At 45.7% G+C, this 25,629-nt stretch overlaps 1 protein-coding gene across 1 annotated transcript; it reads right to left on the reverse strand.

Annotated features, from left to right (window-relative positions):
• Window positions 1-815: 815 nt before the first annotated feature.
• On the reverse strand, window positions 816-25,423 carry Isg20 (interferon stimulated exonuclease gene 20). The gene is made up of 4 exons (XM_076848809.1): window positions 25,179-25,423; window positions 24,668-24,914; window positions 2,529-2,729; window positions 816-1,015 (listed from the first exon to the last, which is right to left on the reverse strand). Exons 2-4 carry the CDS (start codon window positions 24,893-24,895, stop codon window positions 899-901), a joined length of 546 nt encoding a protein of 181 aa, XP_076704924.1. The 5' UTR covers window positions 24,896-24,914; window positions 25,179-25,423; the 3' UTR covers window positions 816-898.
• Between the last annotated feature and the right edge of the window lie 206 nt (window positions 25,424-25,629).

The following is a 25,629-nucleotide window of genomic DNA, read 5'->3' on the forward strand; positions in this document are numbered from 1 at the left end:
CATTAAAAAACTGATGCCAGATCCCACCCCAGTGATCCTGGTTTAGTGGATCTGAAGGGGCAACCAAGAGTTAAATAAACATTTCCCAGTCAATTCTAATGAGTTCAGATCCTCTGCACATACACTATGCCCTTCCCCAGAGAGCTGGGTCCTCGGAACACAGTGAGCTCCCTTCCTTAGGTTCCCCCACCCACGGATCTGCAGGTGGTCCAGGGAATAACCACAGTTATTAACATTTGGTGGGTGCTTAAGCTAGGACAGGTGTGGTGCCACGGGCACCATCTCATAAGAACCCAATGACTTGTTATCATCTGTGTCTTACAGATGAAGAGGGACGGAGCAGTCGTCACATTGCTACAAAATGGCAACGTCAGGATTCTGAACTAGTTCTTTCTGATCCCAGAGTTCACTACCTTCACTTCCTTGTTTTACAAAGGAGACGCAGGGTGGCACCCTTCGCACTGGTGGAACCTTTGCTTCAAAGCTGTGGATCTAGTCTCCAGATGAGATAGGCGGATCCTGGATCCCTGAACAGGGTGCCACCTCAGGAAAGAATGCTACCCCTCTACTTACAAACTGAATGGGAATAGGGAGTAGGGAATCCACTGAGGCACAGGTCACTTAGATTCCCAGGTGGCTTCTTGATACCCAGGATTGAAAGTATGACGGATTTTGACCCTTGCCCACATCCAGGACACGTGTCTTCATTCCCTCCGAACAGCGCCCAGCCTGGGTCCTAGCACAGTTAACCTGGCTCAGAGAGACGCGAGAAAGAACAGGACCCACTCATGGAATAGACAAAATATACAGCCATTTTACTGCCAAAGATGCATTTTCCAAAAGCAAGAGATGCCATCTTGAAGATAAGAAAGCCTCTGGGGAGAGGACTGGTGGAGCTTCAGTACGGCACAGCCACGCGGGGCGACCCTTTGCGAGCTCGGATTCCCTGGGAGATCTTGTAGAGTTCCATCGCTGCCCGCGCATCTTCCACTGAGCTGTGTCCCAGATGGTTGTTCTGAAGACAGAGGCACACAGTGAGGACTTGGGGTCCCAGTGTCACACCCCAACATCCCAATTCCTGGGTGATCTGTGGTGAGTCTCCCTGAGCCTCTGACTCCCTGGGTTTGGAAGAGTGTCAGTGGGTGACAGGAACTGGCCTGGCTTCACCCTCTGGAGTCACCGGGCACTAGGCCCAGACATTCCAAGACAAAACCCAGCATCCTGAGAATCAGGCTGTGCCTTACCACCTAACATCTGGTGGGGGAGAGAAGGCATCAGTGCAGGCGGGAGCTGGCTGAGTCTGGGGAACAACCAGGCTTCATGAGCCCAGGGACAAGCAGACAGAGCCTGAGACGGGGTTCAGACTGACAGCCACAGCGCGTGGCACCGAAGCAGGTGTGCAGAGATCCACACAGTACACCTAATATCCACGTGTGGACGGCACCCCTCTGCCCCTCTGCCACCCCACTGGACTTGTCCAGTGGCTCAGATGCATAAGGGCAGAGCCACCAGGGTTGGTCCTTGGGTGTCATGGAGCTAATGAGAAGCCCACCCCTGATTCCAACCCAATTCCTGCAAGGAGGGCGAGGGCTCCGTGCTCCCACACCCAGCCAAGCAGTCTCCATCGCGGGCTTGGTTCACGCCCTACGCTCCTGTTCTCTGGGACTAGGACTCATCCAACTCTGTCCACACCTGGTCTCCGGCCGGCCAGTCCCACCCTTCCTTTCTGCTCCCAGAGGACTGTTCTTCCTTCCACCGGGTGTTCCTCGAATTGTGGGCTGATGATTGGGCTCAGTGCCACCTCCCCTCCAACCAAGGGTGCCTCTGGGACAGAGCCAGGTCTTGCTCACCCCTGCATCCCTTGCATCTGGCAAGGAGTATGTGCTCCATAAGAGCTGCTGACCTGGATGGAGGGCCCCAGGGTGCACCGCTGGCTGTTAGCATCTGGCGGTCTCCCTAAGCCCCTCCTTCCAGGAATTCCCACCCCACATCCGCGTGGCTTCACCTGCTGGCTTTGCTGGGGCCAGCTTTGCCCACCAGCCAGAAAGGCTGGGGAATTGGAGCATTGCCTGATGGGAACTGGGGGGTAAGTACCCCAACACCTGAACCCCACCCTGGGGTACATCAGAGGTGCTGGCCTGACACCATTTCCCAGAGTTCTGTGGTGGCATAAGCTTTGTTGCCCACAGGGAAACTGGCTTGATTTGAACCAGCAAAAGTAAATGCCTGTTGGGTACCCCCCACCCCTGCCTCATTCTCTCTCTCCCAGCACCTCCCGGGCCACCTCTCAAGTCAACCTCTGGCATCCCCATCCTTGCTTCCGGAAGCCCAAACAAAACACTCTCCCCCTCTCACAAGCACACACCTAGAGGAGTAGACGGAACAGAGGCTTGGGGGCAAATATTTGTACTGAAGCCATCCTGTCCATAGTCCTGGAGGGAGGGGCCCAGCCCTTGGAGCAACGCCTCAGACAGGCTGCCTGGCTTGTCCTGGGTGGCCCCACCCTGAGGAGCAGGAGTAGTCCTCACCTGAATGAGCCTGTGGAGGAGACGTTCGCTCAGCACCCGCAGGGAGACCCGCATGCAGTGGTCCAACTTGGCCTCGTGCCACAGCAGCCTGTCTGTGGATGTGTCATAGATGGTGTAGCTGCTCATGTCCTCCTTCAGGGCCTTGAAGTCATGCTTCAGGTCATGACCCACCACCAGCTTGCCTTTCAGAATTGACAGGATCTGCCCAGGAAGACACAGGCCCCACACTTATCCATCCTGGGTCCTCCAAGTAGATGTGGGACAACTTGCTACAGTTAGGGGGCTGGCAGGGAGCAGCCCCACCTCCACTTGCTGTGTGACCTTGGGCAAATCATCATCCCTCTCTGAGCTTCAAACATATCTAGGAAGAGATTTGACCAGGTCCCTTGTTATATGCCATGCCAGGCAGTGCCAAAGGGACTTGTCCAGTGGCTCAGATGCATAAGGGCAGTGGCTGGTACCTATTGTTTTCCATGTGCTGGCATATATCAAGATGCATCACCTAGATCACCTTTGTGTGTGTGTGTGTGTCTGTGTGTGTGTGTGTGTGCACCCACTGGGAATGGAACCCAGAGGCAGTTTACCACTGAGCCACATCCCCAATCCTTTTTTAAAATTATGAGACAGGGCCTCATTAAGTTGCTGAGGGTCTTACTAAATTGCTGAGGCTGACCTCTAACTTTTGATCCTCCTGTCTCAGCCTCCTGGGTTGCTGGGAAAACAGACAAGCACCACCATGCTCAATGGTCACATCCTTTGATATCTTCAACAACCCTACTGTGGCAGGTAGAATAATGGCCTCCCAAAGATAGGTATGCCCTAATCCCCAGAATCTGAAAATATGTTCCACGGAAAAAGGAATTAAAATCATGGGTAGAACTTAGATCTCCAATCATATGACTTTAAAAAAAGGAAAACTTTTGAATTATCCAGGTGGGACCAACACAATGGAAAAGTCCTTATTGTGGAGGTCAGTGAGATTCCTTCTAAGAAGAACTCGAACGTTGCTGGCCCTGAGGATGGAAGGGGACCAAGACGGAGGTGTCTGGCAGCCTCTGGAAGCTGGAAAGGGCAAGCAAGTGGCTTCTCCCCCAGAGTCCTGAGGACTCCAGCCCTGGGCACCTTAATTTTATCCCAGGGAAACCCACGTTGGACTTTGGAACTGCAAAACTGTGAGCTAATAAATTTGTGTTGTTTTGAACCATGATGTTGATGGCTTTGTTCATCAGCCAGAGAAAGCTGCTCAGCCAGGAGGGGGTGCTGCATTTATCTGAGTTTTACAAATGAAAAAACAAAAATAAAACAAAGAATGGGAGCATAGAGATTTGAAGGCATTTGCCCAGAGTTCCTCTGATGATTTTTAGATTAGTTTAAACTCTCCTCTCAAAAAGATGAACTCTAAATCCCCTCACATCCGGCTGCCCATGTGACTTCTGCTCTGGAGCTGAAATCCTGAGGTCCTTTTTTTTTTTTTTTTTTTTTCATAATTCTGTGGATTGAATCCAGAGGTGCTCTACGACTACGCTATGACCTCAGCCCTTTTTATTTATTGTTTTGAGTCAGGACCTCACTAAATTGCCCAGGCTGACCTTGAGCTTGTGATCCACTTGTTCACTTGTTCCAGCCTCCCTAGTTGCTGGGATGATAAGCAGGCACCATCACTCCCAGCAGAATCCTGAGAGTAAGGAATGTAAGTTCATCCACCCAGAAGCCACCATGCTAGAGACACCATGGATAGGGAGAGGTTACACAGAGACATGCCCAGGGAACCCCAGCATTGTCACCAGACAGTTCCCCTGAACAAACTTTCCTGGAACTCCAGCCCCTGCCTACAAGATGCCATTCCTGCCCTGCTCTCCCCAGATTGATTGCAGGTGCATGAGAGAAATAAATATGGACACTGTTTGAACCACTCAGTGTTGGGTGACTTGCTAAGCACCATTAGAGAACTAGCACAGTACACAGCTAGATAGTGGCAGAGCCAGGCACCTGCTTGTCACCGTCACAGTGAGAAGATCAAGCAGGCCTGCTCCAGGCCTCCAACAGCCCAGTGGCCCAGCTGCCAGGGCAGGGACGGCCCTAAGAGCACCCCATCCATGTCCTGTGCAAGTGTCCAAGCCTCTCCTCCAGCCTCCTCTCCCATGTGGACAGCCTGCAGGGCTCCAGCCACACCAGGTTGGCTGTCCAACGTGGCTGCATTGGAGAGGATGGCAAAGGAGACCTAAGAGCAGAAGGTGGCTGTATCAACTGGGCTGAAGGGCAGCTCTGGCTCTTCAGGCCCAGTGTGGACAATTCTGTCATCTTTCATCTTTTCTCTGTATGGAGCCCCCCAGCTTAGCCTGTGCCCCAAGAAGGTACCTCGTGGAGTCTGACACCTTCCCACCTCCTACTTCTCCTGCTAGCTGGCTAGTGACTGGGGACACCATGGAGTTCCTTTTTAAACATACTCTCTTGGTGAACACAGGAAGCCCAGGCTCAGACAGCTCATATACTTGTCTACAGTGACAATTAGAAGCAGGCCTGCCCATTTACTGTCACCAGCCCACTCTGCTGTCCTGGCTCTGTTGGAGTCTCCTCTGGACAGAGGAGGGGACTCAACTTGGGGGACGGTGGAAAGCAGGCCAGAAGAACTAGGAGCACTGCCCCTGGGCCATGCCGGTGCCGCTTCAACTGGAGAACTTGGGAGTCACCTGTGGATTGTCACTACAATAAAGTCGTCCCTTGGTAGCTGTAGGGGAGTGGCTCCAGGACCCTCATAGATACAGAACCTGAGGATGCTCAAGTCCCTCATTTAAAATGAGGCAGTGTTTGCAAACAGCCTACGCACACCCTCCCGTGTACGTGAAATTGCCTCTAGATCCTAACAGCTAATACAATGGAAATGTTGGGTCAAAAGTTGTCATGCTGGTCCCTGGTCCCTGTCCCTGGCCCCTCAGCGGCTTGACGTGCGGAGCAACGCTGACGCGGCTCCTGGAGCTCAGGCGGCACTGTTGAGCCCGTGTTCTCTGGAGCGCGGCGCTGGGCCCCGCCCCAGGCCCCGCCCCGGCCCCAGGCCCCGCCCCGGCCCCAGGCCCCGCCCCGGCCCCAGGCCCCGCCCCGGCCCCAGGCCCCGCCCCGGCCCCAGGCCCCGCCCCGGCCCCAGGCCCCGCCCCGGCCCCAGGCCCCGCCCCGGCCCCAGGCCCTTAGGACGCGGAGCCGCGGACTCTACAGCGCCCGCCCCGCCCAGCCGCAAGCGGTGCCTTCCAACTCCAGAGGAAATTCTTCAGAACACAAAGCAAGAATATAGTGGTCATCAGAGGTGGAGACGTTTAGAAGTCGTTCTCAGTCAGGGTGCAGCTTGCACTTCAGAAGGCCGGCCTCCCTCCCAGCACTCACAGCACTGAGGCCCAGGTCCTCCTGATGAAGAAGCACCAGCCCGCCTTCGCCCTTGACAATTGTAATAATATGCGAGAGGCTTTTAAAAGACTAGGGAGATAAAATACGGGAGGAGTATGAGCAAATCCTCAATACCAAGCTAGGAGGGCAGTAGGAATCTTTTGTGAATTCACACATGATCCGATTATGCAGAGACACGAAACAAGACCCATAAGCTGGGTCTCCTGAAGCTTTCTTGCATTATCTGCGCACCAGGTTTGACCTCAAGAGATGGCCCTGTACACTTTTTGCAACTGGGTTGATATCACATTTCAGCTCCAAAACTTTGCATCCTGAGAACACTTGAACGTTTCTGCAGGTCCGTTTTATACAACTTGAAACACCTTTCTGGTTGCCACAAGCATATCTTTCTTTTCTGCTCATCCAATAAACAGCTGTGCCCTACTGGGACAGAGTTTCCAAACAAACATACCTGGAGTATCAGTTTAGCAAAATATGCCTTCAGTGGCACTCAACAAATGGAGTTTCCCCAACCACAGTTCTGTAAAAAGTGTGTGTGAGAGAGTGTGTATATGTGTGTATGTGTATTTTAAGTTTTTATTTGTATTGTGCAAAAAAAAAAAAAAAAAAAAATTTGTTTTGATCTCCGGGATTCTGGCTGTGAATTTGATGCACAACAATTATTGTTAAAAACACTTGCTTGTGGGGCTGGGGATATAGCTCAGTCAGTAGAGTGCTTACCTGGTATGCACAAGGCCCTGGATTCAATCCCCAGCACCACCAAAAAAAAAAAAAAAAAGAAAGAAAAATATTTGCTTGGTCTATAGACTAATCATTGATGTTTCATGACCTAAGTTGTAACAGTGGATTGTTTTATCTGTAGGTATTATTGTTAAATACAGGGACTGTTTCCAGGCACAGAATATATATAAATCATAAGTTAGGATGGACATTAGATGTGATTATGATGATATAGCAAAGATCTGCAGTCCTAGATCTACAAATGTGAAGTAAGAAATTAGAACAAGAGACAGGCCATTGACACATAGGACTCTACCTAGTCATGTTAGGAAAAAAAAAAAATCTTGACTCCAAGCCTTAAAATACCTGTGGAGTCGGTGCTCACCTCATTCATATAATCAAAGAGCTCCCTGGACACTGAGCCTCTAAAGGGAGACAAGTCTCTCCTGGAGCAGAAGCACTGGGGTTTGCTCAGGAGCACAGTATAGGTGAGCAAGGGACTGCGCCAGGCCCCAGCAGCACCAACACTTGGGAGGAACCACTTCATCTTTGTATCAGTTATTAAAAATACAATTCAGATTCTTTGGTCAGGTTCCCCCAAATTCTTCCGAGGTGTCCATGTTCAACTGCTTGAGCTTTGTTTTGGCAACCCCACACTCGAAGTTGCTTATAGGCTGTTCTTCACCTTGTTTCCAAGGCTGCAGAGCAGAAAGTACCCCCTGTTTTGAGGAGGAGGAGTTAAGTATACATTTATTTTTTGACTGTGACTTGTTCAGGACCACATTTTACAAAATGCCTTATTTCCTTATTATTATTTCTGGAAAGGAAAGTTCTATTAAAATCATTTTAGTTTGAACATAGAATCGTTTTTTAAATTATGGCTTATTTTGAAAATTTTTGAGTTTAATTCAAATGTATGCCAGTACCTTCCAAAATAAGGTAATATTCAGAGACAGTTGTTCTGATCATATGGCTTAGAGAAATTTCTGGAATATTCACATTTGAAGATTCCGTATTAATGAATGTCTGACTTAAATCTAACCCAAAACTGCAACATTATTCCTTGCACATTTTCATTCTATAGTGTTAACAAGCTTAGTTGCAAATAAAATACTTAAACTATTTTTTTAAAAAAGCTGTCATGCCATATTGTTAGGCAAGCAGGACAAGAAGAATGAGTCTGTTCAGGTTCAGTACAGACACGTTTTTTTTCCCCCAATTATTTTCCAGGCATGGTTGGTTGAGTCCACAGGCGTGGCACTGGGAGCGGAGGGCCCACTGCACAGGCTGACATTCAGGGGGTCTGGGCAGGGCCTGGATTCTGCACTTGTAACCGGCCAGATATGACACTGCTGGTCTGGAAGTCACCATGAGGCGACTCAGGGGACCCATAAGACCTCAAAGCAGCACTGGAGGGGAATCCTGTGGGGGGAATGGGGCGGCACCAGAATCCGCAGAGGGGGATGCTGCTGAGGTCACTGCTTTTGCTTGCTGACATCCTTTATGTTGCTGAACAATGTGGCCTGTTTTCCCGTCTAGCAGCTTGGCTCAGGTCCAGTTCACACAAGGCTCCATCCCAGAGACAGCTACAGCCGGTCCAGACATAAGAGGACCAAGTCATGGTGATGTGGATTCCTGGGAAATTCATCACTTCCTGGACCCAGAGTCCCCCAGGTTGGGCTTGGGGGGGGGGGGTTCCCTGGCACCACGGGACTCATCATGAGGGGTGTATATCCAAGCCACAAAATAAGAGGGGTGAGATAAGCAGAAGAAGGAAGAAAAAGAAGAAGAAAACAGTCTAGCTGGTAGAGAGATACCTATAATTCTCAGCACAACCATACTGGGACCTGGTCAGGGACAGAGGGCCAGACTTGCTGTATGGCTTCAGGATGTTAGGAACCCTCTCTGGTCCTCAGATTTTCCATTTGTAAGCAACCAGGATTCTGTGATTTCCTGAGGCTGGACTAGGGAGGGATGAGGTGAGGTGACCAGCTAGAGCCCAGGGAAGGATTGGGGGAGGGGTCGACCTGTAGGTCGGACCTGTCACAAGGCAGGCATGCCAGACTTTACTGCCAAACACAGGGAGTGGAGACTCTCAAATTCCTGGAAAGAACTGAAGTGCAGTGGGGTAAGGGACATTTGTTGATCTCTTCTTATCAGACAGGCACTGTGCCAGCGCTTTGCTTAACTAACCACAAGCGTCTTCAGCAAGATTATTCTTCATTCCAGGAAGGAGGTGAGGATCAGAGAAGTTAAGGGGCTTGTTCAAGTCACACAGCTTATAAGTGGAAAACTGAGATGCAATATCTGAATCCACCTAACTCTGTCATTTTTATTGTCGTTGTTATTATTACCACTACTGAGTGCTTTGGGACAAAGAACACATCCAGGCCCATAATGGCATTTACTGAGTATTTCTGGAATCAGGAATAACAGCCCCCATGAGACAGGGCTTGCCTGTCATCTGACCCAGTGGCGACAGGGTGCAGAGGGGTGTATATCCAAGCCACACGGCCAGGGAGTGACAGGTCGCGTTCTGCTATCTGCCTCGTACTCCCTCTGTGGTTCCACGCTCCTTCCAAGCATTCCCCAGGCGGGCCTGACCCAAGCCATCCCAATCGCTGGGCCACACTGTCTGCATCACCGTCCCGGGGAAGGGTTGGTGGCTGCTGTTCTGGGAGGTTCTTCCTACTGCCGAGTCTGGCAATCTTTGCAGATAAGTGTGGAGACCTCTGCAGGAGCCTGTGGCCTCTTGGAGACTCAGCCTTCCCGTCAGTAGTTCCCGTGTCCATTCATGCTCTCCTGGCTGCCAGGAGAGCTGGCCTGGGGGGACCCCGTGGCCCTCTTTCCTTGTTTCCTGCCAAGCTGCCCAGTTCCCCTGCCCTCAGTTTGTGCCACTTAACCTGGGGTCAACCTGGACAATGAGGTCTTCTTCCTCCATCTGCCAAGAGACCCAGCAGGTGGCAGAGCCCCAGCAGGACACCCTGAAGGTGCAAAAGTCACTGTTACTGAGCTCACTCCCCCTTCACAAGCCACCAAGTCCTCCCCTTGTGAGATTCCCTCCTAAGTCCCAGGGTAAGTGCCGCTCATCATGCCCGGTTGGCATAAAAAGTATTAAATCACTTTTGTGCATTATAATGTATTAAAAATTTCTGTTAGATAATGCCAAGCACAGTGGGATATGCCTGTAATCCCAGCTATTTGAGAGGTTGAGGCAGGAGGATCACAAATTCGAGGCCAGCCTCAAAATTTTAGCAAGACCCTCAAGCAACTCAATGAGACACTGTTTCAAAATAAAAAAATTAAAGAGCTGGGATAGAGTTCAGTGATAGAACACGGCTGGGTTCCATCCCCACTACTGGAAAAATAAAAATGAAAAATTACTGTTAGTTTAAAAGAATAAGATTAACCTGCCAGGTGGGAGCCTGAGTCTGAGCACTGTCTTGTATCACAGCTTCCTGTGTGTCCTTAGACCAGTCCCCCCTCCTCTCTGAACCTCAGTCTCCTGATTTCTAGGGCTCTCTATAGACCAGGGTTCTCAACCTCAGCACCAGAAACAATCAGGACCAGATACATCCTTGCTGTGTGTGGCAGGGGAGGGGGCTGTCCAGCAGGGTCCTTGGCCTTCACTACCAGATGTCAGTAGCAGCCCCCACTTCCCACGTGGTGCCAACCAGAGTGGTCGCTGAATCCCTCAGTTAGCCATGGGGAGCAAAACCCCACCTCACTGAGAACCCCTGCTCTGGATGATGGCTGGACCTAGCGATGTCTGAAGATAAGGAACACTTTCCTTTTTATCGCTTTCTGTTTTTTTTTTTTTTTTTGGTGGGGTGGGGACTAGGGATTGATCCCAGGGGTGCTCTACCACTGAGCCACATTCTGGGCCCTTTTTATTTTTTGAGACAGGGTCTTGCTGAGTTGATGAGGGTGGCCTCAAACTGGCCTTAGCCTGCTGAGTTGCTGAGATTGTAGACGTGCCCCACCATAGCCGGCAAGAACAATTTCTTTACATTATAAAGTGACAATCACATTACAAAAAACAAGCAAGAAGATAGCAGGGGCCCCACTTAGGGAGAGGGGCTCAGGGGTACCCCAGAGCCTTCTTGGTTGCCTGGCCAGCCCTGGATTCACCTGAGAGGAAGGAGCCTGTGGGGGCTGAAAAGGGACTTTAAGGTTCTGCCCTCTGGGGTGTCCCAGCACGGTTTGGCACCCGCATGCCTGATCTGTCTGGGATTGAAACATGATGATGAGGTAGATCAAGCCACCTCAGGGGCCTTGGCTGTCTCACAGGTGTCCTCGATGGCCATGACCTGGCACCACCTCTTCACTCACAGGCCATACTGGATCCTGTCCCCTACAGATGTCGGGCACTTCACATTTATAGAAGGCACTGGCAATTGTTGAACTTGAGATTCGAACGGCAGAGCTCCAACTCTGGAGCCAGAATTAAAATCTCTGCTTCACAGTGGACAGTAGACTCAATCTTGCACCTCAGTTTCCTTATCTGAAAAATGGGGACGATCCTAGTTAACTCCCTCCCAGTGTGTTGTGGGAAATAAAGAAAGTGGTGTGTGGAAAATGCCCAGAGCTGTGCCTGAGACATGGTGCTGGATACAGCCGTACTAATGCATCATTCTTATTGCACAGAAGGTCCTACAGAGGGGAACACAGAGAGGGTGAGCAACAAGCCAAAAGACAGATGGCAGAGTTGAAATTGTACTCATGTCCAGTCAAGTCTAAAGAAAGTATGCTTCCTGTGGCTGTGTGAGTATTGCTACGACTCAACAAAAGCATAGAGAGCAAAACTGAACACCTGGGCAGAGGCAACCTTATTGCACATGACGGCCAGAACTTCTGTTTTTGAAAATCAGTTTAACTCCCATCCCACAGATATTCTCAGGGCCCCCTCTGAGTGCCAAGCACAGCGTCCCATTTGGATGCAGGCAAATACAGCAAGAGCTGTGGCTCTAGATAGATAAGAGTGGACAGGCAGGCTAAGAGGTGCATGGGCAGCAGCAAGGGAGGTAAGAGACCCGCACTGCACAGGCGCCCATGGTACAGGGCAGGGAGAGGGGCAGGGTGAGAGAGCATTATAAAGGACTCCTTTCACCTGGAGCTGACATTTCTGGGAGCAGGAATGGAGGACAGGGTGGAGCTGGGTTTAGGAAGCCCGGGTGAGCAGCGCTGAGCTGCGCAGCAGGCAGCAGAGTGAGGTGGGCGGGGTTCTGGGGAGCCAGGATGCTGGGCGGCAGCCTAGGTGATGGGAGCCATGGGAGATGTGTGAATGGCAGTGCCTATGAGCTGAGCCAGGCTTTGAGAAATTTCTCTGGCAGCAGAGCAGAAGTGATGGGGTAAGCAGATCAGAGGTAGCAGGCAGAAAACAAGGGCCAGCATTCTCATGGGTAGTCAGGGAGGGGACTGGCCGCCAGCTCTGGGTTTCAGCCCTTCTCTGTAGCAGTCACATGTAGTGAACAGCAACCAGCCAGGAGCCACTGCACTTGGGACCACAGCTCATGTCATTGTATCCAACCTACACGAGGCCAGAGAAGAGGCAGGGACTGAGGCCCAGAAGCACTGGATAATCTGCCCAAGGTCACACAAAAGAGGAAGTGACGGGGCAGGAACTGTGAAGCCAGTGTGGCTCCAGAGACCTGTCCAGTGACCAATCTGGGCAGGCCTCTGTGTCAGGTACACAAAGCCTAGCTTTGGCTTGGTGTCTAACTGAGAAACGGGTTAGATGACCATGGTCTAGAGGCCAGACCAAGATGGAATCCTGACTCTCAGGCCAGCACTCAAGGGTGCCCAGGGAATGACAGGTTTTAGGCCTTGATGTCCAGGCCAGGGAACGCAAGAGGCATTTCTTTATTCTGTTCTGGGTTCTTCTGACTCTTTCTGCCCCTTTGATGGGGAGGGAGGCTGGGGACATACCATTCCCCCTGACTGCTCAACAGGGATCACAGGGCAGAGGCTCCTTGCGGTGTCCCAGGGTCTCCCACCAGCACCCGAATACATCTCCACCTCTTCGTGCTATGCTCCCCTTCCTGGGAACTCTGCTGTGGTCTCCTCCTTCCAACGCCCCTTAGACTCCAATCCTTTGTCCACCATGGACCCTGGAACTGTCCCTAGGGCCTCTGGTGCTTCTCCTGTTTGTAGACTCTTTCCTCACCCCTACCTCCCATACCACCCCTATCCTAATTTTCTTGAAACTGGTCCTTGTCCTGCCAGGCCCTTCCCTTGCTCAAAATCTTCAGTGGTTCCCTGAGGCCTCTAAAACTGACGGCACTCACTCTATGCCATCCTTTTCAAATGCCACTGATCTCATGGAGTCTTTCTAGAACCACCTTGACAAGCTGGGCTCCCCAGTACCCTCTTAGCACTTCTGGAGCAGCGTTGTCCAATAGCAATACAGTGCAAGCCACAGATGTCTTTTTAAATCATAATGGGCATATTAAAAAAGTAAAATGAGACAGGTGATATTAACTTCAATGTTTTGTTTAACCAATATATCAAAAATATGATTGTTTCAATGTATAATCAATAAAAAAAATTGATCAAAGTATTTTGTGGTTCTTGTTTCCAATACAAGTGTTCAAAATCCAGAGTGGATTTTACACTTACAGCACATCTCAGTTCAGACCAGCCAAACATCAAGTGCTCACCAGCCACATGGGCGGTGGCTGCCCTGGCCATCAATGAAGCTCTGGAGGACAAAGCCTGATCTGTTCTCTCTCCTTCCTCCCTCTCTCCCTTCCTCCCTCCCATCTTCCTTCCTTCCCCCTCTCTCTCTTTTTCATAGACTTTTGTCCTGTCATTATTCCCTAAACAATACAGAACAACAACTATTTACATGGCATTTACATTGCATGAGGTAATTAAGTACTTTAGAAATTACTTAAAGTATACAAGAGGATGTATGTAGGTTATATGCCAATAGCATGCCATTTTGTTATCATTTTGATTGATTTTACCCCTTTATTTTTTGCAATACTGGGAATTGAAACCAGAAGTGCTCTACCACTTAGCTAAATCCCCAGTCCTTTTTTGAGACAGGGTCTCACTATGCTGTTGAGGCTGGCCTCAAACTGCAATCCTCCTGCCTCAGCCTCTCAAGTCACTGGGATTATAGGTGTGTGCTACCTCACCTGGCTATTGTGCCACTGTTTACAAGGGACTTGAATATTTGTAGAATCTGGTATCCTTCAGGATCCTAATACCAATCTCCTATATATACTAAGGCATGACTATATGATTACCTTCATTTTCCAAATGAAAACCAGATAGGGTGAGAGTAAGTATTTTACCCAGTATCTCACAGCTTGTAATAGGGACTTCAGGACTGAGCCCTGCACTCCACTGAGTTCTCTAAAACCACAATCTGAGTTTTAAATCTTGACCAGCTCTTGCACATTCTAACTATCTGATCTTGTGCAAATTACTTAGTGTAATGGGCTGCAGTGTGTCTTCTGCCACCAACTTTATGTTGAAATCCTAACCCCCAAAACCTCAGAATGTGACTTGTTTGGAAACAGGGTTTAGGTGTCCACCAAAAGCTCACGAGTACGACGATGCAAGAAGGTTTAGAGGTAAAAGATTTGGGTTAAAAAAGTCTCAGCCTAATCCATGCATTTAATCCCGATAGGGTGGTAACTGTAGGCAGATAGGGTGAGGCTGGAGGAGGTGCGCCTTGGAGGGTATGCCCTGGGGTCCATATTCTATCAATGGTGAGAGGACTCTCTCTCTCTCTGCTTCCTGGTGTTGTTCCCAGCTGCTTTCCTCCTCCATGCTTTCCTGCCATTATGTTCTGCCTCAACTCAGGCCCCAACGAATGGAGTCGGCCATTTATGAACTGAGACCTCTGAAACTGTGAGCCCAAATAAACTTTTCCTCCTCTAAATTTGTTCTTGTTGGGTCTTTTAGTTGCAGCAACAAAAAAGCTGACTACAACAATTGTCGTGGCAGATAGACAGTTGTCCCTCAGTATCCAGGAGGATTGGTTCCAGAACCCTCTGGAATACCAAAATCTGCAGAGGCTCCAGTCCTTTATAGAAAATAACGTAGTATTTGCACACCACCTACACACATCCTCCTGTAGACTGTAACTCATCTCTGGATTACAATAACACCTAATACAATGTAAATGCTACGTCAACAATTGTTGCGTTGCTTAGAGAAAAGTGACAAGGAAAAAAGACTGTTTACAGATGCAGTTTCTTTTCAAATGTTTTCTTCTAATATCTGTGTTTGGTTGAATCCACAGATCCAGAACCTGCCGATATGGAGAGCTGACTGTAACTAGATTACTTAGGATAAGGTCATGCCAGAGTACGTGGGCTCCTAATGCAGTGTGACAGGAATCCTTTAAAAAGAGGAATGTAAACAGGGAAAAATGCACAAGGAAAATGCCACATGAACCCGAAGGCAGTGCCGGGCACAGTGATGCAGGGCCTGCAATCCCAGCAAAGTGGGAGGCTGACACAGGAGGATCACAAGTTTGAGGCCAGTCTGGTCAACTTAGTGAGGCCCTGTCTCAAAACAAAAAATAAAAAGGGCTGAGCGTGTGCAGCTCAGTGATAGAACGCCCCTGGGTTCAATTCCTAGTATTAAAACTCAAAAACAAACAAACAACATGAAGGCAGAGATTGTGTGATATTTCTACAAATCAAAGATTGCCAATACCACCAGTGAGGAAGAGAACCATAGTAGATTTTCCATTATAGCCTTCACCTTGACTTTAGACTTGTAGCCTCCAGAACTGTGAGACAATAAATTTCTGTTGTTTAAGCCACCCAGTTTGTGATGCTTTGTTACAGTGTAGCCCTAGCAAATTAATATGTTTAGTTTAAACAAACCTTAGTTTCCCCATCTGTCAGGAGCCACTCTGGACAGGAGCTATGTACACACCTCTAAGTCCTGAGTAAAGAGGTACTGAACTGGTATTGCACCCATTGCAATGCGTTTGAACCTTACCTCTGCTCAGGTAAGAGAGGTGCAGCTCCAAGAGTGGGCGTCACCCAATGGGGTTGGATTACACCCACTTGTTTGTTGTAACCCTACCTCTTGCCTCATTTGAATGGCTCCTCCCCAATAAACCTGGGTTTGAGGCGTGCTCCCTCTCTTTCTTGCCTGCCTTGCGCTCCTTGTGGGAGCTGTGGCTGAGGTGTGGTCACTGAGCCCAAAGAAAAGATGCTTTCTGTGTCTGTGTCTTGTAGTCAGCCCAAATTCACTTGGAGTGACCCTGACGGGTTTAGTTGTGTATCGCAACAAATGGTGGCCCATATGGGAAATATAATATGAATTTTGAGAACAGTGGGTTTGTTTTTTCTCTCTCTCTCCAGTAGTGAGGCCGCACATAGATTTTTAAAATATTGTGGGTTGATTTCTAAAAGGGGAGAATTAGAAGAAAGTCAGCAAATTTTTTTGTTCTTAGAAAGAGAATAAATTTTTATTTAGCAATTCTAGAGACCATAAATAAATGTAAAAAATTATTAAGATGATTAATGGGATATGCTGCTAAATTCAGTCTTCTCCCATGGGAAAAGTGTTTTTGTAGGTTTTTTAAATTGTTTTTGTGAATTTTTATATATTAAAATATTAGGTAAAGATTTTTGGGGTTATATGCTAGGAATCTTCACTTGGAGTGAGAGAGAAGAAGGAAAAAATATTTGTGAGACTTGATACAGGGGATTCTTTTCCTATAGAAAAGTGAATTTTATTTTTCTCGTTTTTAAAAAATACTAGGGGGTGCTGGGGCTGGGGCTCAAGGGTAGAGCACTCGCCTAGCACATGTGAGGCCCTGGGTTCGATCCTCAGCACCACATAAAAATAAATAAATAAAATAAAGTTATTGTGCCCAGCTACAACTAAAAAATAACATTAAAAAATACTTGGAGAATTTATACTGAACCTTTTCAATGCATTCGTATCCTACCGGGATCAAAATGACTGTGACCCAACTGTTCTGAGACTGATGCAAGCCTGGCTGCTGTTCCCTATAGGGTCTGTAACAAGACTCACCACCAGCAATATTCTGCCCTTTAAAAACCCTAATTTGACAAGTACGTCTGCCCTGGGGCCCCCAGCTCCGGAGAATGCCCGCTTACCCTGGCCCTGGGTTCCTGGAGCCAGATGCTTGCCCCAGGCGATGGAGGACAATTTGCTGGTTGTGACCCACAACTGGCGGGCCACCTGTCCACAATGCACTTGCAGAGGGACCCCAGTGGCTACAGGAAGGCGGAGGACCGCTCATTGCTGGGGCGGGCATTCCCCTGGGCACAGCCATGCCGCCCCCTCCCTGGGCCCAAGCCCAGCTCCAGCAGGACCAACAAAAGCACGTGGGACACAGGCGCAGACAATGGCCAAAGGCCACACCAGCCTGAACTGCCCCGCAGCAGCAGCCACAGGGCTTCACTCTTGTTTCTGGGCCAAGCCCGGCTTCCGCCTCAACCTAGCTGGCCTGAGAACCCTACGGCGGGGCCACCCTCTCAACCTCCATGGCCTAGGGGACTAGCCAAGTGCCCACACAGTGTGGTTGCAGGGAGATTTGGAATGGATGTGCGAACAGACAGGCCAACAAGGGGGACTCTTGCCTGGAGGCTTGTTCCATGCTTCTACACAAAGAAATTCTCCAGCCACGTGGAGAGAGCAACAAGGCAGACAAGTCCCACCTTCCGCATTTTTCCCGGGCTTCCCATTGGTTCTTCCACTGTCACTCAAACGGGGCTTTCGCCAGGCCTCCCAACTTTTAACCTGCACTTCCTGTTTCACACAGGCCGCTGCCTGAGCTGCGCACAGCCTGCTTATATATCCAAATATAACTGGTCAAAATCTTTTCCCCACAGATCTTCAATACCAACAAAATACTTCCTTTCCAGGTACAATTTGATTTGACAAACTTCTTTATTGCAGCCATCAGCCTGACTGTTCTCAAAGCTAAAGAATCTGATTTTTTTTTTTTTTTATCCCTCAACAGGTTCCTTTAAATTCCTTCCTTTTCATCTCTATGGTTGTGTTTCCAAAAAATGTTACCTTGACAAAAGTTGTAATACATATGCTTCTTTGTATTTTGCTTTTATTTTTTGACATTATGAGGATACATTTTGCTCATCACAGGAACAAAAGCCTGTAACCTGAGACAATTTTCTCACAATGTTCCCATAATGACCAAAAAATCCTTATCCTTCTCATTTCTGACTATATAAATACAAAAAGTAAATAAAATTACACAAGGATCTCATTTTCACTAAATCATGTGATGTCGTAGAGATATAAAAAGTGCACTCTTGATCCAAAATAAATTAAAATGGATCCAAATATTTTGAGAACCATATGGTTTCATAATTATAAGCTGCACCTTTATTCTTATTGCATATTTTTCCAAGTATTTAACTAATCTATACTCTTTGATTCATAAAATAGTTAACATATATGTCTATGTTTAATTAATGTGTCTATTTCCTTCTAATAGTTTTTCTTCAACAGAAAACACATAACTTATACCTTTTATACAAGCATGTATCTGATGCTCTGGTTTTTATAGTTAAAAATAATTAAGGGCTAGGGATATAGCTCAGTTGGTAGAGTGCTTGCCTCACATGCACAAGGCCCTATGTTCAACCCCCAGCATCATAAAAAAAAATAATTAAGATAAATGTAATTTACTATAAAATACTTATTTCAAGGGACCCATCCTATGATCTCTTAATTCCTAAATCATTGCTCAGGCTTAAGTATCTCTTCTTATTAAAAAACAACAGTTATTTAGATTCCAAGATTTACAGGAGTTATTCCAAATATAACCAAGGAAGAATTCTAGAAGGAGAAAAGGATACTTCTACAGAGAGAAAGCACCCATTGGAGAGTAATAAGAGGAAGAAAGAAATCATCTTTGGATAAAAGAAGAGGTCTTTGTATATTCTAGAGTTTAACGATAAAAAGATTTTCCTAAATAGAGAAATCTTTATACAGTTATCTAGACAGATGATATAGAAAACTAAAATAATTGAGAAACAAATTTATATATAACTGGACTAATTATAAGTATTTGGACAGATCAATCCTAGGATGTTTCAGCTTTTCCTCCTGATTTTGTTATACTGATATGAACCAAGATTTTGTCCATATTTTGACACGATAAAAACCTATTGAAACATTAAGTTTATTTTCATTAAATAAGGTTATTATTTACCTAGTGATTCTTACTGTTTAAGATAAGGACCAATTTTTAGTGAATACAATTCATACATCCTTGATTAAACAATAAATATCTTTGAATATTACCTTGAGTTTCAATTTTGAAATATCTATTTAGAAATTAAATTTGATTAATATAAATACATCAATTATTATGATTATACTGCTAATTCCTACATATTACTTCTGTTTGTTAGATATTTATGGGATTTAGGAGAGAATTTTATTGGGGCTGATGTTCTCCAAATTAAAGTCATATGTTGATTTTGAGCAAGGAAGCTTACAAACTTTGTTGGAAATTCATTGGTATTATATAAGTTCTCTGACTGGACCTATTATCCATTAAATATGTGGTAAGACTTGTATATTACTCCCTACACTGGGAAGTAACCTTAATCATATATTTTTTAAAAGACAAGAGACACCTATTTAAAGGATAATATTCTAAGCTATAAGGATATTTTGAGACCTTCTCTCGAAAAGAGATTGAAGGTTTCTTTCGAATTGTCCATTTACATGTCACATCAAGGTGGATCAGCTAGTCTACATACTGGGAAAATATAAAGATTAATAAAGATATCTTATTTTCATATATTGTTAGATCTAGCCTCAATCACTCATGAGACAAAGCCTTAAAAAATTTCCTACTGGAAAATAAAAAGGGAACCTCTCAAACTTAATATGGACCAGAAAAAATTAAGGGAGTTTTTAAGAAATCCAAATTCATGTATTGTAATATTTCAAAATTTATACCAGATGTCTGACCTCACCTGAAGAAATATTATGCTAGTACTTAGCTAAGTTTTAAGGTAAAATATCACCCAAAAAACAATTTTGGAGAGATTTATATTAACCATGTCCCAATAATACAGAATAGGGACAAACCTGATAGTCTATCTGAAGCACAGACAACCCCCAAAACAGATATATAACAGGTAAATAGATGCTTAAAAAATAATTTTAGTAAGCCTCTAGAAAAATCCTACTGTTTCATAGACTCAAAAAGACAATACATACCACCCTAAATTTATAGAGGGTCACCCAAATAAAAAGGATTACAGAAATTGTCATGATCCTAATCAAATTTAGCTGTTACCCCACAATTTGTATAGAGATCAAGTAAAAGAAATTTAAAAAAAACTTACAGACAAAAAGAGTTTAAAATGCAAATCCTAGCTCAAAGAAAAATAAGCTACCTGGGTAAAAATTTTACTCCTCATCTAAGTTATAAACAGATTTGGAAGCTTCTAAACATTAAAACAGGGCCTTACTTCTAGCCCCTGTCAACAGTTTATCACTGAGAAAAATTACTCTGGAAATTATTATCCCTAAAGTATTAGACAGACAGCCATAAATAAATCAGCTCAACAGCCAATAGCTTATTTCAATAAGAAATTTAACATTATAGACCTTTTCTTAACTTTTATAATATGAGACAATGCCCTACATACATCAATATTTTTAAAACTAGTAAAGCCATAAATCATACATAATTATTAGAGCAACTCTTGCTACATTAAGATGTTCATACAATTGTTTCTTTATACGTAAAAAATAAATCCCTCAAAATTTCATTGCTACCTCAATGTCATACAAATTTTAAATTAAATCACTGTCTTAACCCATACTGTTAACTTCTTGTTTTTACTCATTAATATTTGAGATACTAACTCCCCATATTTAGGTCAACACTAAGTTTGATAACAATAATAACAGTTTTTTATAGATTGGTAAATAAAGAGCTATTCATTTCTCTATTTCATTTTTTATTAATGGCAAAAAACAAAACATCTTCTTTAGGTTTATTTAGCATGTGTACTTCCTATCTTGGATAGATGTCTATATTTTTCTTATGCCCCTAGTAAAGACCACCACTTCTAACTTTTAAACTCTGTCTCTAGCCTCATCCCAAATTAAGATAGTTAAGTTTATTTAGGTCTAATTTCAAAATATAAAATTTTATATACAGCTTATTATATTCTTCATTTTTGGCAATTCTGTTAAAGTCAAAACCAAGTCATATAATTAGTAAAGGCTAACCTTCTATTTAACATGGTTCCTTTCCAACTCATTAACATTAAACTTAACATAACTAGTAGATCACCTTTGTCAAGTGTTATGACCAGCTAGAGATAATAAATCCTTTCTTATTATTTAAATACTTGTACTATTGTCTATAACTTAAACTAATGATAATATGGGTCTATTAAATTTTATTGAATAGGTCTGGGGATGTGGCTCAAGCGGTAGCGCGCTTGCCTGGCATGCGTGCGGCCCGGGTTCGATCCTCAGCACCACAAACAAAGATGTTGTGTCTGCCAAAAACTAACTAACTAACTAAAATAAATAAATATTAAAATTCTCTAAAAAAAAAGATTAAAAAAAAAATTATTAAATAAAGAAAGGGGGAAAACAGGACCCAATATGCACATACTGGATCATACAATATATTTCAAAAATTTTCTTAAATTTGTAATATTAAAAGTCTTACTGCTGCTGAACATGATTTAGATAATTAAATCAGATTTCAAAGGAGAGTTTAAACCTGTAATCATGGAAATGACTGAAAAACCTGGCAGGGGAAGTTAAGTTTCCAGCTGCAGTGTTTACAGCCATACAGCTTCACAAGCTTGTCAGGTAAGTAAAAAATTATGAAGAGACTTCTGTGGACCCATCTCTCAGGTCCACCTTTAATGTGCTTTTCAGTGTGGACTAGAAAGTCCACCCATGTAACTAGATTAATTATACTGACTATAATGGTCAGTTATACCTATATGTTGATCCTAAGGTAAACAGGCTGTCTGGAAATATCTTTTGAGGAAAAAAACAATATATGAGAAACCTAAGCCAGCCAATCATGCTGGTCCTTAGAAATTAAGACTATATATCTGGACAATTATCAAAATAGAAAGATTGTTGAAATATAATTTTCCTATGTAGGCCAGTTATTTACAGACTAGCCTCCTAGAATTGACAAGGACAATTGCATAAGTTTTAACCCTCAGCCAGATGGCATCCAAAAAGATGTTTGATGTTTGACTTCTGCATCCAGAATTTTTACATTACTGACAGGCCTAAAAGACTCCTTAAATGTGAGAACTAAGAGAAAGGATGATCAAATATCCTGTAACCTATAAAAAATACAACTTGCCTAATTTTATCACTAGTTATGATAGAGGAAAAGGGCATTGATCCTTCATCAACATTCCTTTGTCCTATTGCCAGCTGACACGCTGAAGTTAACGTTCACGCTTTGAAACAGGTGCATGCCAATTTATCAGACCTGGGCAAGCTCTTGATCTCATGATCCTTGAAGTGGTTACTTTGAATATTATTCATTTTTTCTACAATTAGAGCCTTTGTGGCTATGTCTTAAAACTTACAACATGTGAATTTTCTTAATAATTTGACCTTAAACTATTCCAAGATCCTTCACAGTCTGGTAAGTGCTGATGAAAGAATTGGAACTAAGTCGAACATTCTAGAAGCCACTATAATGAATAATGCAAATGAGCCCTCTGCTTATGGTTTGAGGAAAGGCTTAAATGTCATGCCAATTAGATATGTCTGTGTTACTACGGCCAAACACAATGGTCCCAATAAAATTAGGAAAAGATTAAGAATCTTCTGATGAGTGTTTGGCGGAGTAATATGATAACATGAATCTTTCAAAGCTAATTAAATGACTTTAATCCTAAAAATATGTTGAAACATTCTATATGATGTTATTGGACTGATATGTTTTCTACTAATTCCCTTTGCGTCTCAATAGTAGGTCATGACAACCTCGAACCAAGAATCCAGTGACTTGAGGATATAATTCCCCAATTTCCCTTTTATATTAAGAAAGGAGGGATATGTTGGGAGCCACTCTGGACAGGAGCTAAGTACACACCTCTAAGTTCTGAGTAAAGAGGTACTGAACTGGTATGGCACCCATTGCAATGCGTTTGGGCCTTACCTCTGCTCAGATAAGAGAGATGCAGCTCCAGGAGTGGGCATCACCCAGTGGGGTTGGATTACACCCACTTGTTTGTTGTAACCCTACCTCTTGCCTCATTTGAATGGCTCCTCCCCAATAAAACTGAGGTTTGAGGTATGCTCCCTCTCTTTCTTGCTTGCCTTGCCCTCCTTGAGGGAGCTCTGGCTGAGGAGTGGTCACTGAACCCAAAGAAAAGTGTCTGTGTCTTTATCTAGTCAGTCCAAATTCACTTGGAGTGACCCTGACCCATTTAGTTGTGTGTTGAGACACCCATCTATTATTATAAGGGAATAAAAAGTTAAACAATCATAATAGCTAACATTTTTTTAGTAGAGTTTGTCCTTGTTATCCAAGGGGCAATGATTCCAGGACCCTCTCTAGATACCAAAATCCACAGAAGCTCAAGTTCCTTATGTAAAATGGTGTCATATTTACATGTAATCTATACATATCATCACACGCCCTTGAAATCATCTCTAATAGCTTATGATACCTAATACAATGTAAATGCTGTCAATAGTTGTCATACTGTATTGCTCAGGGAATAAGGACAAAAAAAGTGTCTATATTTGTTCAGTACAGTTACAATTTTCTTTCCAAAATTTTCAATCAATGGTTTGTTGAATCCACTAATGTGGAATCTGCAGATACTGAGAACCAAGTGGATTCACTTGGGCACTTGTCTTCGTCACAACCCCATGATGCTGCTACTATTATCACCCCCAATGCCTTTAAGGAATGAGGGAAGTGGGTACAGAGAGGATGAATAACTTGACCAAGGTCACTCTTACCTGGTAAGCAACAGAGCTGGGATTCAAACTGACCCTCTGAACTCTGGAATTGTTAATGGCTGAGAGCCCACCTGGCAGGACTGGTGGTGCACAGTGAAGCTTGCAGAGGGTGACTGTGAAGGAGAGCACCCAGCGCATAGCGAGTGTTCAGTAAATAGTAGTTACTGTGATCTTATCTCCAGTGCCCAAAACCTGGCATGCACTGCATGTGTGCAGTTGAGATAAACCTCAGTCAAGTGTTCTTGGATTCCCCCAAGCCCCACAGATGCTGATGAGCTCACTTGCCCTGGGGAAACTCCTACACTGGTTAAGTTTTATTTTCCCTTTAGTAATTCAGAGAGCACAGTCATTCCTGGAAAAGCTATTACCACTAACTAAAGGGCAAGAGTGTGGGAAATCTTGGGACCACAAACTTGAGCTTCAAACTTAGTGGACAGTCTGTGGTGGGCCACAGTGTTTCATCAGGAGCAAGACCCCTCTCAGCCCAAGGAGCTCCGATCTCTTCTCCAAAACAGGCTCAACACAGGAGCCTATGCAGCCCTCCAGGGCTCATCCATGGCAGCCTGGCATAGAGTAAAGAATGGGGAATGTAGGGGCTGGGGATGTGGCTTAAGCGGTAACACACTCTCCTGGCATGCGTGCGGCCCGGGTTCGATCCTCAGCACCACATACAAAGATGTTGTGTCCGCCAAATACTAAAAAAATAAATATTAAAATTCTCTCTCACTCTTTCTTTAAAAAAGAAGAAAAAAAAAAAAAAAAAAAGAATGGGGAATGTAGCCAGGTCATTGTGTAGGGAACATCAGGTGGGACTCACTTTCCATATCACAAGACTAGGAAGTGGAACCAGATGTGAGCAGCTCCCAGATGTGAGTCTAAGGTTCTCTGTTGGTTGGAAACTTCTCAAGACTAGGATGGAGACCCCTCCCAAGTTTGTCTCCTCAGCAATGTGGGGAATCCTCCGTGGTGGGGTCACAGACTACAGATGCCAGGGGAGGAGCTAGGGAAGTGGGATGGGGTTGCAGACACTTGGTTTGGCTGGCTCCTGGCCATTCACTCACCTCTTTTCTGGCCTCGGCAAACGGGGTGGCCCTTGACATGTTCTGAGGTGTGATCCCGCTGACCCGGGTTCTGTAATCTGTGATCTCTCCCTCTGGCTGGATGAATTTGTCGTACAGCACAACGCCATAGAAGTTCACAAGGCTGCATCGAGCCAGGCCACTCTCCCGGTGAGGACCCAGCCCCACCATCTCACAGTCCATGGCCACGACCTCGGGGCTGCCTGCCATGCTCGGTCTCTCAGATGTGCTACAGGGGCAGGGGTATGGAAGAGCTATCACATGGGGCCAACAAGTCTCCTGGTGTCCTAGGCCACCACCCAGCTGGCCTGCACCATCTGCCCTGCCCTATCTACAGCTACCTGGCAACAGAGGAAGCTGGCCTCTTGCCACCCTGCCCAGTTCCCCTGGCCTGCAGGTCCCAGGCCCCTATCTTGCCCAAGAGGCTGGGAACTAGAAGGCCCCCTCTCACCACCTCCCAGGCCACTGTGGCCGCTCAGTGTCCCCTTCTTACCTGCCTGCCTCTCCACCCTCCGCTCACGTCTGCCTCTCTGCTGCCACTTCGCAGCTACTACAGTTGCTCTGAACGGTGACTCATCTCCAACTCCAAGCAGGGCATCCCGACCCGTTTCAGTTTCTAGTGTTATCAAGGGAAGTCAGGGGCGGGAGGCAGCTTGTGGTCTGGGCCACTCCTTCTCCTCAGCTGCTGGCAGGTGGGGAGCTGGCAGACTTGAGTCAGGGCTGGTCGATCTGGACGTCCCTCCTCTGCTCCTGCCCTCCCCCTCTCAGATGACGCATTTGACGTGGATGGAGTGGATTGCAACATCTTTCTTTGCTTTCTCACCCTCCACCCAGAAAATAAACATCCCCAGCATTGGAGCCTGGGGAATGTCCCGCAACTTCTGGAGCCCGTTACCAGAATGATATTCTGTTGGTCTTTTATGAGGGCAGGGCAAGCTGTTCTT

Source organism: Callospermophilus lateralis, chromosome 3, assembly GCF_048772815.1.
Source record: "Callospermophilus lateralis isolate mCalLat2 chromosome 3, mCalLat2.hap1, whole genome shotgun sequence".
NCBI lineage: Eukaryota > Metazoa > Chordata > Mammalia > Rodentia > Sciuridae > Callospermophilus > Callospermophilus lateralis.